Below are 12,273 nucleotides of genomic sequence, written 5' to 3'. Positions count from 1 at the left end.
CTGGCCGGTGGCGCCCTCGCTGGCCTTGGCGTCCGGGCGGTGGCACCACGCGGGGACTGCCCCGCGCCCCGGTGGCCAACGTTAGGCGTGGGACCGAGCCCGCCGCCCGCCCCCAGCATGCGCACCTCGTACACCGTGACCCTGCCCGAGGAGCCCCCGGCCCCCTTCCCCGCCCTCGCCAAGGAGCTGCGGCCGCGCTCCCCGCTCTCCCCGTCCCTGCTGCTCTCTACCTTCGTGGGGCTCCTGCTCAACAAAGCCAAGGTACGCGGGCCCTTTGCCAGACCCCGCGCCGAGGCCTGGGGTCCCACCTGCTCCCCGGACACCCTCGCCCGCGCCACGCGACCCTCGGCGGGGGGCGGATTCTTCCCAGCCCCCACCCCACCTTTCCCGGGGTCCCCGACAAGGAATGCCCCCTCCCCAGGTGATCGCACGCTTACTCGGGTCCCCTCCCCTAGTTAAGGTCCCGGCCGGAGTTCCCCTTTCCCCTTGTCTTCTGGGTGACTCTGGCTTCTTAATACCCAGCTCCCACCAGGACAGGTGCAGGAAGGCGTAACCTTGACTAGTCTCAGAGCCCGAGGGAGCAGGCAGCTGGACTCGGGGTGACTCCTCCTAGGCCAGACCCCAGCAAGGAAGACTCCTCAGAAAGGGGCCGCCTCCCACCCACTGTTCCCCAAGGGGCTCTCTCCCAGGGGACCGGGGGCCCTTTGACCCTGTGAAGGGCAGAGGAGTTGCAGACGGGTGAATAAGGGCAATGTCTCTTTCCTCTGGGCCCCACTCAAGTTCCTGGAAATGGGCAGCAGACCCTCCATGGAAGCAGGGGCCGGAGTTATGCTGGGGCTGCCGGTGGGGAAGAGAAAAGGGGCCCGAGCTTGACAGGTCTTATGTAACAGGCAGCGGCTCCCGTGTTGGCAGTGCTGCCCTGCCGGGTGCCAGGGCCACGCCAGGCTCCTTGGCTGGAGCCAGGACTCCTGGCTGACCCTCACAGCACAGGTGAAGTGAGGAAGGCCTGTGACTGGGGTCTTGTGTGGGAAGACCCGAGCCTCAGTGTGCAGAAAGCTGGGGTCCCCAGGTGCCTGCCATCCCCTAAGGAGGGCTCTCCGAGCCCCCGTCCCTGCTCTGGAAGGTGAATGCGAGTATAGGTTGTGGAGTAGATCTGCTCTCTAGAATCGCACTTGGCTACTGAGTCGGGCCAGGTTTGCTGCTGGCTGTGTGTAAGGAAGCTGGGGTCCAGACTTCCACTCTGTACCCGAGTGCCAGGGCACCAGCTGGAGTCACCGCCTTCTGCTCTTGCCCAGAGGAGGCTGGCTCTGCAGGGTCTCTCCCCATGTCGCCCCGAGGTAGGAGTGTGTGCCCCTTAAGAAAGGTCACTCCTGGGACATTTTGTTCCTCTCTGGAATGGAAAGTGCTGACTTCCCCTGCAGCTCCTGATTTCCTATTCATGGCTGAAAAGCAGCCCTGCTGGCTCCTCCACCACCACCCCCAACTCAGCGATCTGCCACCCCCAACTCGGCCATCCACCGCCCGCCCGCTGCCGAGTGCTTCAAAGTGGCCATTGGTTTGGAGCTCAGGAAATTTTACACAGAAGTCATGAGCTCCTACCCTCAGAGAAATAAAAGCATCCTGGTGATGCCTTAAGGGAGCCTCCCCCATCTCCCCACAGCTCAGGCTAGCAGAAGGGTTAGCTCCTCAGGAACAGGAACTGTGGGTCACAGAACACTCTTGACTCTCACCTGCTGGGGCAGAGTTTAAAGTGTCAGCACCATTTTTTTTCATTTGTTATTAGCGTGTATGCACTCACCAGAGACAGAGAAAGTAAGAAATGGCCCCCAAGGGATGGTCACACCACTATCCCTTCCCCTGCATTCTCCTCTTTGGATTTTGCACACGCACACACACCTGGCCTGGTTTTCAAGCCACCGGGTCTGGGACTCAAACCAAACCGTCGGCCCTGTGGGATTCAGCTGCTTTCACCACCACACCACCCACTGGCCCCATCAGCAAAATCTTAAAACATCTTGAGAGCGCTTCCAGAGACTGTTGATGCATTTCCCATCCTCAAACCCCCCTCCCCAGGTGCTGAGTGACTTCGGTCTCAGCCTGGGCCTGCTTTGGTGAGCACAGAGGGTCACATGGTAGGATGCGTTGCTCCTGCAGCCTGTTTAGACAGGTGCCTGCTTGAGGGGGGAGCGGGGGGAGGACTAAGAAGGCACTGTCAAAAATGGGTGTGGGGAGGGATCTGTGGTGGGCCAGCTGCACCTCAGTGACCAGTAGGCACCATGGAGACCGGGTGGCATTTTTGCTGGGCCCAACAGAGGCCTTCACAAATTCCACCTGAAAATGCTAGTAAGGTGTCTGCCAGGGAATTCTCTCTGCTGTGGCCCTATTGCTGGAACTTCGGGGTTTAGACTGTCAGTAAGGTAAGAGTTCTTTTCTGGGACCAGCAGGTGATGTGAACGTTACAGTAGGCTAGAGCCCCTGTGGCTGACTGCACGGTTCAAGTCCCAGACTCGGAAGCTTGAAAATCATGCTGGGCGCATGTGCATGTGTGCCCAAAATCCTGCGAGGAGAATGGAGAAGAAGAGATTGTGATGTGGCCATCCCCCCGGAGGGTGATTTCTCACTTTCTCTCTCTCTCACCTGAGTGTATACACCATATAACAAAACTTTAAAAAAAAAAAAAAAAAAAAAAAAAGGAAAGAAAAAAAAAAAAAGATCCCGGTTCCATCTGAGGCTGGCTACTTCTAGCACTAGCAGGGCTTTGAGGAATGCATGTACCCCACTGGGTGCTGAGAGGCTCTTCCATCTAGCTGCAGGTTTAAACCAGGTCTCTCTTCTGCGTCTGTTTTCTCCCCTGCCTGTTAATGTGTTAGACCTGACGACTGGCCAGAGGAGAGGTCCTCTGACTGCTGGGAGGGGCAGGGCAGTTCTTGAGAAAAGCCCTCCTTCGGCCGCTCCTCTCCCCCCTCCCCCTCGAGCTGACAATCTCATGGGCTTTGAGCTGCTGACAGCCTACAAGGCTGGCAGCACACGGCATGAGTAATTTTAGCTGAGTTATTTCAGGCTCCTGTTCTGATCAGGGTTGAGCTGGCCCCACGCATGCCCCAGCCAGTGTTGCTCCAGAGTTGCCTGCTCCCAGGCCCCCTCCCTCAGAGAGGGGGTGGCAGACTCATCTTCAAACTGTTCCCTTAACCCTTTGTGGAGGTTTTCAGCCTGCCTGGCGGTATGCCGGGATGAGCCAAGAGCCCTTGACAAAGGAGACTCACCTGTTCTCTCCAGCCCCCTCACCAGCCTCCACAGCAGGGACCAGAGAGGGAGTGGCACCTGCAGCCAGGTGCTCACCATCACCATTCGCAGCCAATGGCCCGTCAGGACGCGGAAATCTGAGCCAGGCAGGGAGGATTCTCCCAGCTTTTAACCAGCCCTTAGGAGCTGAGCTCAGCTGGAAGAAATTCCACCTGTCTCTGGTGGTTCCTGACCGACTTGAAACTCTGGGTATTTTGGTCATTTAACTTTTTTTTTTTTTTTTTTGAGAGATTTTTGCTATGGGGCACCTGTGCTCACCAGAAAGACAGAGAGAGAGACAGAAAGCGAGAAATCACCCCCCAGGGGGGATGGCCACGCCACAATCCCTTCTCCTCCATTCTCCTCTTGGGATCTTAGGCATGCAAGCACATGCACCCAGCATGAGTTTAAGGCGCCAGGTCCGGGACTTGAACCGCAGTCGACTATATGGGAGTCCAGCGACCCAGCCATTACGCCAACTGCTGGTCCCAGGTTGAACTTTTCAAAGCCTCCTTGAAGTGCCTATTATGACAGCTACTTTATATATTAGACATCTGGTAGTAAAATGTAGGTCATTCGAGAATTGGGACTTGAAATTTCTCGTAGCCAGAAGTCATGTGTGTGCCCAATATATGAATTCTAGGTCTCGGGTTCTAATCTCCACTTGCCACTGTGGCAGAGAACAAATAACACAGATGGGATGAAGTACATGGTCACAGGAAGAAAGCAAACCCTGTGAAGAAAATAAGAGGTTGAAAATACTAGGCACTGGCCCAGCAGGTAGCCTCTAGGTTAAGGCAGGTAGATCCTGCATGGCCAACTTCACAGTTTGAGTCCTGGACCCAGCAGCTTGAAAATCACACCGGATGCACGTGCATTTATACCCAAAGTCCTGAGAGGAGAATGGAGAAGGGATCATGGTGTAGCCATCCCTCCTGGGGGGCTGCTCTCTCACTTTCTCTATCTCCCCTTCTCCCACCCCCCTACCACCCTCCTCCCATGAGTATACATGCCCTACAGCAAATTTTTTTTAAAAAGTAAGAAAATGACAAGCATCCCTCAGTCCTGTTTCTTACCAGGTACATAGACCAAGGACAGGAAAGACTACGTGTGCTCTGCTGCTCAAGGCTCCCCCTGGCAGCAAGGTGCAGGAGAGAGCTGGTGTGGGCCCAGCCTCTTCGCCTCCACCTCACTGCCGTGTATCCTTTGTTTACAGAGTTCTAAGAGTGCCCAGGGACTGGCTGGTCTTCGAAATCTTGGGAATACGGTGAGTTTTTTCCAGCCCACTTCATTCCCAGGCTCACCCCCTACTATTCTTTTTTTTTTTTTTGCTATAGGACGCGTGCGCTCGCCAGAAAGATAAAGAGAGACAGACAGAAAGAAAGCAAGAAATCACCCCCCAGGGGGCATAGCCACACCACAGTCCCTTCTCCTCCATTCTCCTCTCGGGATCCTGAGCATGCATGCACACGCGCCAAACATGAGTTCAAGCCACTGAGTCCAGGACTTGAACTATGATCAACTACGTGGGAGTTCAGCGACATAGCCTTATGCCATCTGCTGGTCCCACCCCCTACTATTCTGACAGGGCCTACCTGACCAGAATCAACTCTGGCTCCAGCTGTCCACCTACCCTCTGACCAGGCAGTACCTGTCCCTCCTGGCTGCTGTCTCTCAGGATCACTGGGCTCTGCTTCACCCACTCCTAGCAGGAAGCACTGTGAGAAGGAAGTTGCCCTTTTACTGTAGCTTACTGCTCACCTGGACACTTCTCCCCAAGGACACCCATCACTTCCCACCCACATCTAGCCACCACACCCGCACCCTGTCACACAGCTCTGTAGCAAACAACCAGTTACGTCACCCGTGCCCGTGGTGCGGCATTGCCTCGCGTCACCCTTCTCACTTACGAGAAGAGGCAGTTGAGGCTGAGGGGTTCGTGTCTGGGCAGACTCGCCTGGTAGTCCTTGGTACGAAGTAGCAGGGAGGCCGCGGGGTCCTGGCTCCCACTGACGGCCACTGTCGCCCGCAGTGCTTCATGAACTCGATTCTGCAGTGCCTGAGCAACACCCGGGAGCTGCGGGATTACTGCCTGCAGAGGCTATACCTACGCGACCTGAGCCACAGCAGCAGCACACACACGGCGCTCATGGAAGGTTAGCGGAGGGCCGCCTGGCACCACCCTGCTCCCCCAGGCCCACCCCTCCACCGAGACTGTGCAGGAGCTGGGCTCTGGATGGCCCTTCCTGGTTCCCTGCTTTACCTGTTTTTGATGGGGTCTAGTTTCAGAGGCTCTTACAGACATCTCTCCTGTCTCTATGCCCGCGCTCTGCCCTCTCCTACAGAGTTTGCGAAACTAATCCAGGCCATATGGACTTCATCCCCCAACGACGTGGTGAGCCCATCTGAGTTCAAGACCCAGATCCAGAGATACGCACCACGCTTCGTTGGCTATAAGTAAGGGCCCAGGGCCGGTGCCAGCAGGGCAGGTTCCTGGGACCCGCAGTCTGTGGCTCACGCTCTCATCTCGGCTTCAGCCAGCAGGACGCTCAGGAGTTCCTGCGCTTTCTTCTGGACGGGCTCCACAACGAGGTGAACCGCGTGACGGCGAGGCCGAAGCCCAGCCCCGAGAACCTCGACCATCTTCCGTAAGTAAGGGAATGCCGCAGGGTGAGACCTGCATGCCCTCGGTGTTCTCCGAGCTGCTCCAGGAGCCATGGTTTGCTCAGTCACGTTCCTGTGTGAAGAGCAGAGATCAGATTGACAGACCTTCCAGTTATCCTGGCTTGCTGTCTGACCCGACGGCTGTCCTCTCTGTCCATAGTGACGACGAGAAAGGGCGCCAGATGTGGAGGAGGTACCTGGAACGGGAGGACAGTCGGATTGGGGGTAAGTGCCTGGTGGAAGAAGGCCCCCACTCTCTGCTGTGCAGAGCGTGGACAGCTCCGAGGGCATTTCCCCAAGGAACCCTATTTCTGCCCAGACTCCAGCAAACTGAGGCAGGGCGTGAGTCGCCACAGAGCCTGTGCCGGCCCCGCAGCTCAGCCTCTCACGCTCCCTCCAGATCTCTTCGTGGGGCAGCTGAAGAGCTCCCTGACCTGCACCGACTGCGGCTTCTGCTCCACGGTCTTCGACCCCTTCTGGGACCTCTCACTGCCCATTGCAAAGGTACGCACCCCTGCACCGACGCCCTCCAGACCGCCGCGCTGGCCTTCCTGCCATTGACCTCTGACCTTTCCTTCACTCTCCCAGCGAGGTTACCCTGAGGTGACATTAATGGACTGCATGAGGCTCTTCACCAAAGAGGATGTGCTCGATGGTGATGAAAAGCCAGTAAGTTACCCTTGTCCAGCCAGAACTGTCGCGAGGCCCTGGGGCAGTGCTGTACCAGCCGAGGTCAAGCCGAGGAGCCACGGGACTCCGTGCACTGACTTGAAGGCAAGCTCTCTGCAGCTGTTCGTCTTGTCTTTCAGACGTGCTGTCGCTGCCGAGCCAGAAAGCGATGTATAAAGAAGTTCTCCATCCAGAGGTTCCCAAAGATCTTGGTGCTCCGTATCCTTGGGGTCCATTGGGACAGGGACTTGACCCTTCCTTTTTTTTTTTTTTAAGTTTAATTTTTATTTTAAAGAATTATTTTGTTAATTTTATTTATTATTATTACCTTTTCATTTGGCCAGACAGACAGAGAGGGATAGTGAGAAAGCAAGCCACCAAATCAGGGACTCGAACCACGGGTGGCCATGTGCGAGTCCAGTGCCTCAGCCACCACACCACCTGCTAACCCTCCTTTTTGAAAAATGTGCTAGAATGTGCATTTGCCAGCGAGAGAGACAGAGTGAGAAAGCCCCTACATGGGAGATGGCCACACCACAATCCCTCGCCTTCCAGCACTCTCCTGGGATTTGGGCCCCGTGCACTTGCACCCGGTACAGTTCTCAAGCCACGTGGTCTAGAACTTGAACCACACAGTCAGTTGTGCCAGCTCTGGCTGCCTTAAGCACCTGACCACAGAGCCACCCAGGACGCGAGCCTTGATGACTTATTTAAGATTTTTGCTGTAGGGCAGGTGCACTTGACGGAGAAAGCATCCACCAGGGAGGGTGACCACACTCTAATCCTCTCTCCACGGAGATAGGTCTCCTGGGAGTTTGGGGGAGCACATGCACGCATGCGCACACACACACACAGGTGCTCAGCATATTTTTCAAGTCCCCAGGTCCAGCACTCAAACCATGTAGTCAGCCATGTGGGATCTAGCACCTTAGCCACCTGCTGGCGTGAGGATGACTCTCTGAGACTAGCAAAGAGCCAGAAGTTGGGGGCTTTGGCCGTGTCTGCCTTTCTCTCCTGAGAACAGTGCGGCTGCCCACCTAGACCTCAGTGCCGCAGGCCACCTGTGCCCTGCTCCACTGCCGTCCTTGACTCACTCCCACCCAGATCTGAAGCGGTTCTCAGAATCCAGGATACGAACCAGCAAGCTCACAACATTTGTGAATTTCCCACTACGAGACCTGGACTTGAGAGAATTTGCCTCAGAAAACACCAGTGAGTATCTGTCCATGAGAAGAGCAGAAGCAGGCCTTGCCCAGAGGCGAGAAGTCCGAGATGCAGCCAGGGGTGCGAGGGGAGGGAAGTGCCAGAGGAAGTTAGAGAGATGCTGGGACTGCGAGGTGGGTGGGGACACGGGCCAGGAGCGCCTCGGGCCGTGACACCGTGCATTTCCCCAGACCACGCTGTTTACAACCTGTACGCTGTGTCCAACCACTCCGGAACCACCATGGGCGGCCACTACACAGCTTACTGCCGGAGTCCCGTGACGGGCGAGTGGCACACGTTCAATGACTCGAGGTAAGAGCCCAGCCTCAGCCCCTGCTCCTTACTTACCTGCGCGGCTTTTTACTGAAGGACAGAAAGGTCAGAGGCAGACAGCTACATAATGCAGGGGACTGCTGCCCAAGGCTCTGGAAGGCTGCAGGTGGGGCTGCAGGTGGAGTGGTGGGTAAGGCACTGGACTCCCACATGGCCAGCTGTGTTTGAGTCCTGAGCCTGACAGCTTCAAAATCACACTGGCTGCGTGTGCATGCGTGCCCCAAATCCCAGGAGAATGGCCATCTCCCCTGGGCGGGGGCCGGGGGGAAAAAAAAAAAAAAAAAAAAAAAAAGTGGCTTGGGGACAGGGTGGAGAAATTAGAGCAGGGCCTGAGCCCCTTGGCCCCTCAGTTCTGCATCCCCAGGCCCCTCCCCAGGACACTGACAGTCCCTGCTCTCTCTGCAGTGTCTCACCCATGTCCTCCAGCCAAGTGCGCACCAGCGACGCCTATCTGCTCTTCTACGAGTTGGCCAGTCCACCCTCCCGAATGTAGCTGCGAGGAGCTTCGTCCTTTCTCCCTGCCTGTGGCGGCCCCATGCCCTAAGTTTTTTAAAAAGACAAAACAAAACAAAACAAAAAAATACAAAACAAAAAAAAACTGACAAATAAGAGGAAAATAAACTGAAATAAAGCCGCCGAGCAGGAGTTGGTGCAGCCTGTCAGGGCCTGGAGTGAGAAGCCGGGCGCTCCCAGCCACAGCCTGGCGGGAAGATCGGCCGGACACAGAGACCGGAGTCGGCACGGCGCTCCGGTGGCCTCTCTCGTTTGCATTTTGAGCTTGTGGTTTTTTCCTGTGTGTAATAAACAGCGCTCTGCGGGAAGAGCCTCGTCCACCTGCTGCCCTCCAGCCCCTGCGCCTTCTGAGAAGACAGCGCCCTCTGGAGCCTGCTGGGAGTATCGCTGCCTGGAAGCGCCCCACCAGGCCACGGAGGAGCCAGGCGCCCCGTCTTCACTGGACCCACTCTGTCCAGAGCAGAAACCAACCCATGAGCCAACAGCCCTCTTAACGCTGCTAACTCCAGGGGGCTAGAAGAGGGGACTTCTTTGAAAAAAACAAAAACAAAAACAAAAAAAGCTGGTTTCGTTTTTTTCTTTTTTTAAATTACCATAACTAAAGTTTTCAGACTGGAGATGTTCTTCTTCAGTCTCTTCCCAGCTGGAATGTTGTACTAGTCCTGTGTTTTGTTTTGTTTTTTTAATTCTTCGAGTACAACTTTTCTAATGCTAGCCCCCCGTGGTGCTAGGTGGGTGTTGGCTAGGCCCCAAGCACAGCCACACATAGACCTGGGAGCTAAACAGTTTTTATTTATTATTGGCTTTTTTTTTTTTTTAATGTTTTGGATGGAATCTAGTTGCCTCCAAGAATTGTGCCTTATAGCATTTGGGGACCAGGGGGTAACTGCCCCTCCCTGAGATATCCCTCAACCTCTTCCCTTTTCCCCAGTGTCATGTTCAAATCCGCTGGGGGAAGTAGGGGTCCTGTCCTGGGCCCCCGCACGTTGCGCGTTGCAGAGGGGCGAAGAGGAAGGTAGGTAAAAGCAGCTTTGTTAGGATAGGCCATCGAGGTGTTCCTGCCCCCTTCCTCTGTCCCGCTCCTGGTCTGCTCCCCAGCTGTTTGAAGGGTAGCACAAGCCCCTTAACCCTAGAGCTTCCCTCACCTTTAATTTATTCTTAATGTCCCTTTCTCCCTGGCCTTCCTGACACCCACCCCCTTCTCAGAGCCTCCTAGACATAGGCCCTTCGGACCGAGTTTCTCAGGGATGCCCACGCCACCCGCAGCCCCTCTTGGCATGGGTCTTCAGTCCCGCCCGGGGAGCTGTAGCTGGGTGTCTGGGGACATCTTGCCTCAGTCGTACGATTCTTTCCAATGGGCTCACTTTTGCCCTGAGTAGACGGGCGAGACTCCATGCTGTCCCAGAGTAGAGCCCCGAGCACTTGGCGTGGAGCCCTGTGCACCTGTGCACACGCGCAACTGGGCCCGGCCTGTGCCCCTCGGAGCCCAGCGCGCCCCTGTGCTCTGGGAGGAGGCAGCAGAGAAAGACACCCTGAGTTTAACTGGCCTGACACCCTTCTCCAGGGAAGACCTGGGAACCTGAGCCCAAGGGCTGGTGTACACTTGTTTACTGTGTAAGCAAGAGTAGAAGAATGTCTCATGTACAGTGCGACCGTGTACAGAATAAATCATAGCTTTGAGAAATAAGTCGGTCAGCCATGGAGTCTTGATTTGGGAGGGTGTGAGCCCAGGAAGGGTTCTGGCGTTTCAGTGGTCGTGTATTTCTTCCGCCAGTTTGTAAGATCTAAATTCCGGAAAGTTTAAGCTTCTTTCTTTTATTTTTTTTAGCTTTGCTATAGGGTGCATGTGTTCACCAAAGAGAAGTAAAGTGAGAAATCACCCCCCGAGGGGGATGGCCACACTGCAGTCCCTTCTCTTCCAGTCTCTTCTCAGGATTTTGGGCACACACACACACACATGCCCAGCATGATTTTCACGCTAGAGGGTCCAGGACTTGAACCAGGCCAAATGGGATCCAGTGCCTTAAGCTCCATGCCACCTGGTGGTCCTATTTTAAATTTACTCCCCCCACCCCAATTTGTCACGGGGTACATGCACTTGCTGGAGGGACAGGTGCAGAATAAAAAGGCATCCCCCCATTGGCAATGGCCACACTGCAATCACTTCTCCCATTTCTCCTTTCAGGATTTTGGGCACACACATGCACTTGGCATGTTTCTCAAGCCTTGAGGTCCAGAACTAGAACCACGTAGTTGGCATGTGGGAGCCAGCTGCCTTCACCACCACACGACTGGCTAGCCCTAAACTTTTTAGTTCTATAAAGAAGCTGAAGGGGCCAGCAGGTGGCGTAACGGTTAAGGCCCTGGACTCCCACATGGCTGACCGTGGTTCAGTCCCAGACTCAGTGGCCTGAAGCACGCTGGCATGTGTGTGTGCGTGCATACTCAAACTCCCGAGAGGAGAATGGAGTAGAAGGGATTGTGCCATTCCCCCCCCCCCACGGGGTGCTTTCTCACTCTCCTCAGTGAGTGCTCCTTCCCTACAGGAAAAATCTCTAAAAAAATGTAAAAAGCTGGGATAGTACACATTTTGGACACAGTACTTTTCATCTAGACCCACCAATAGATTGCTTTTTTCCACATTTGTTTATGCTTTTTTTTTTTTTTTAAGTTTGTTTATTCCATGAGTCAGAGTATTCCCAATAGGGTCTCAACTCTGTGACTCATCCCCAGCCTCAGCCAGATCATAGGTACACGTGTGTCCGGCAAACACAGGGCGGTCTCCACACGAACCAGCATCCTTCCCACGGGGTCTCCCTCGCAGGGCGACACGTTTGCTCATTGCACCACCATCTGGCCCCTCCGGCTATTGTATCGGCATAGGTGTTTTATCCTCTCATAATGCCTTAGTGTACATCTAAGAGAAAGGACACGTGTAACCATGTTTTAAAACCTAAGGGTGGGACCAGCAGATGGTATAATTGGTTATGTTGCTGGACTTCCACGTGGTCGAGCCCCAGACCTGGCGACTTAAAACTCACACCAGGCACTGGGACCAGCCCTTGGCGTAATGGCTATGTCGCTAGATTCCCATGTAGTCAACCGTGGTTCAAGTCCCTGACCCGGCAGCTTAAACTCATGCTAGGTGTGCGTGCGTGCCCAAGATCCCGAGAGGAGAATGGAGGAGAAGGGATTGCGGAGTAGCCATCTCCCCCCTGGGGGATGGTTTCTCTGTCTCTCTCTGGTGAGCGCATGTGCCCTATAGCAAAAAATCTCTCAAAAAACAAACAACAACAACAGCAAAAACTCACACCAGGCACATGTGTGTGCATGCCCAAGATCCCAAGAGAATAGAGGGGAAAGGATTATAGTGTGGCCATCCTCTCCAGGAAGTGGGTTTCTTTGTTTCTCCAGTGAGTGCTAGTGCCCTGTAGCAAACAAAACAAACAAAAACTAGGGGAATCAACATATCTGATACTTGTTTTTTTTCTTTTTTGGAGAGTTTGTTTGGTTGGTTGGGGTTTTTTTGTTTTGTTTTGTTTTGCTATAGGGCACGTGCACTCGCCAGAAAGAGAGACAGAAAGCGAGAAATTGCCCCCCCCCCCCCCA

At 54.9% G+C, this 12,273-nt stretch overlaps 1 protein-coding gene across 5 annotated transcripts in view; it reads left to right on the top strand.

Moving 5' to 3' along the window:
• USP2 (ubiquitin specific peptidase 2) overlaps nucleotides 1-10,056 on the top strand; it is a 29,651-nt gene extending 19,595 nt beyond the window's left edge. For 3 of the 5 annotated variants that reach the window (XM_027773370.1, XM_027773371.1, XM_027773372.1), the window contains exons 3-13: nucleotides 4,499-4,549; nucleotides 5,315-5,438; nucleotides 5,628-5,739; nucleotides 5,820-5,930; nucleotides 6,107-6,171; nucleotides 6,266-6,450; nucleotides 6,535-6,615; nucleotides 6,756-6,834; nucleotides 7,720-7,827; nucleotides 8,010-8,130; nucleotides 8,557-10,056. In XM_027773370.1, the coding sequence (XP_027629171.1) occupies nucleotides 4,499-4,549; nucleotides 5,315-5,438; nucleotides 5,628-5,739; nucleotides 5,820-5,930; nucleotides 6,107-6,171; nucleotides 6,266-6,450; nucleotides 6,535-6,615; nucleotides 6,756-6,834; nucleotides 7,720-7,827; nucleotides 8,010-8,130; nucleotides 8,557-8,644 (1,125 nt within the window). In that variant the 3' untranslated portion in view covers nucleotides 8,645-10,056. Of the gene's footprint in view, nucleotides 1-6; nucleotides 262-4,498; nucleotides 4,550-5,314; nucleotides 5,439-5,627; nucleotides 5,740-5,819; nucleotides 5,931-6,106; nucleotides 6,172-6,265; nucleotides 6,451-6,534; nucleotides 6,616-6,755; nucleotides 6,835-7,719; nucleotides 7,828-8,009; nucleotides 8,131-8,556 lie in introns of those variants that run through there. The other 2 variants (XM_006152315.1, XM_006152312.2) reach the window with 2 other exon arrangements.
• The last annotated feature ends 2,217 nt before the right edge of the window (nucleotides 10,057-12,273 follow it).

This window comes from Tupaia chinensis, unplaced genomic scaffold (assembly GCF_000334495.1).
Source record: "Tupaia chinensis unplaced genomic scaffold, TupChi_1.0 Scaffold000348_1, whole genome shotgun sequence".
NCBI classification, from domain to species: Eukaryota; Metazoa; Chordata; class Mammalia; order Scandentia; family Tupaiidae; genus Tupaia; species Tupaia belangeri.
This window is presented reverse-complemented; position numbering and strand designations above follow the sequence as displayed.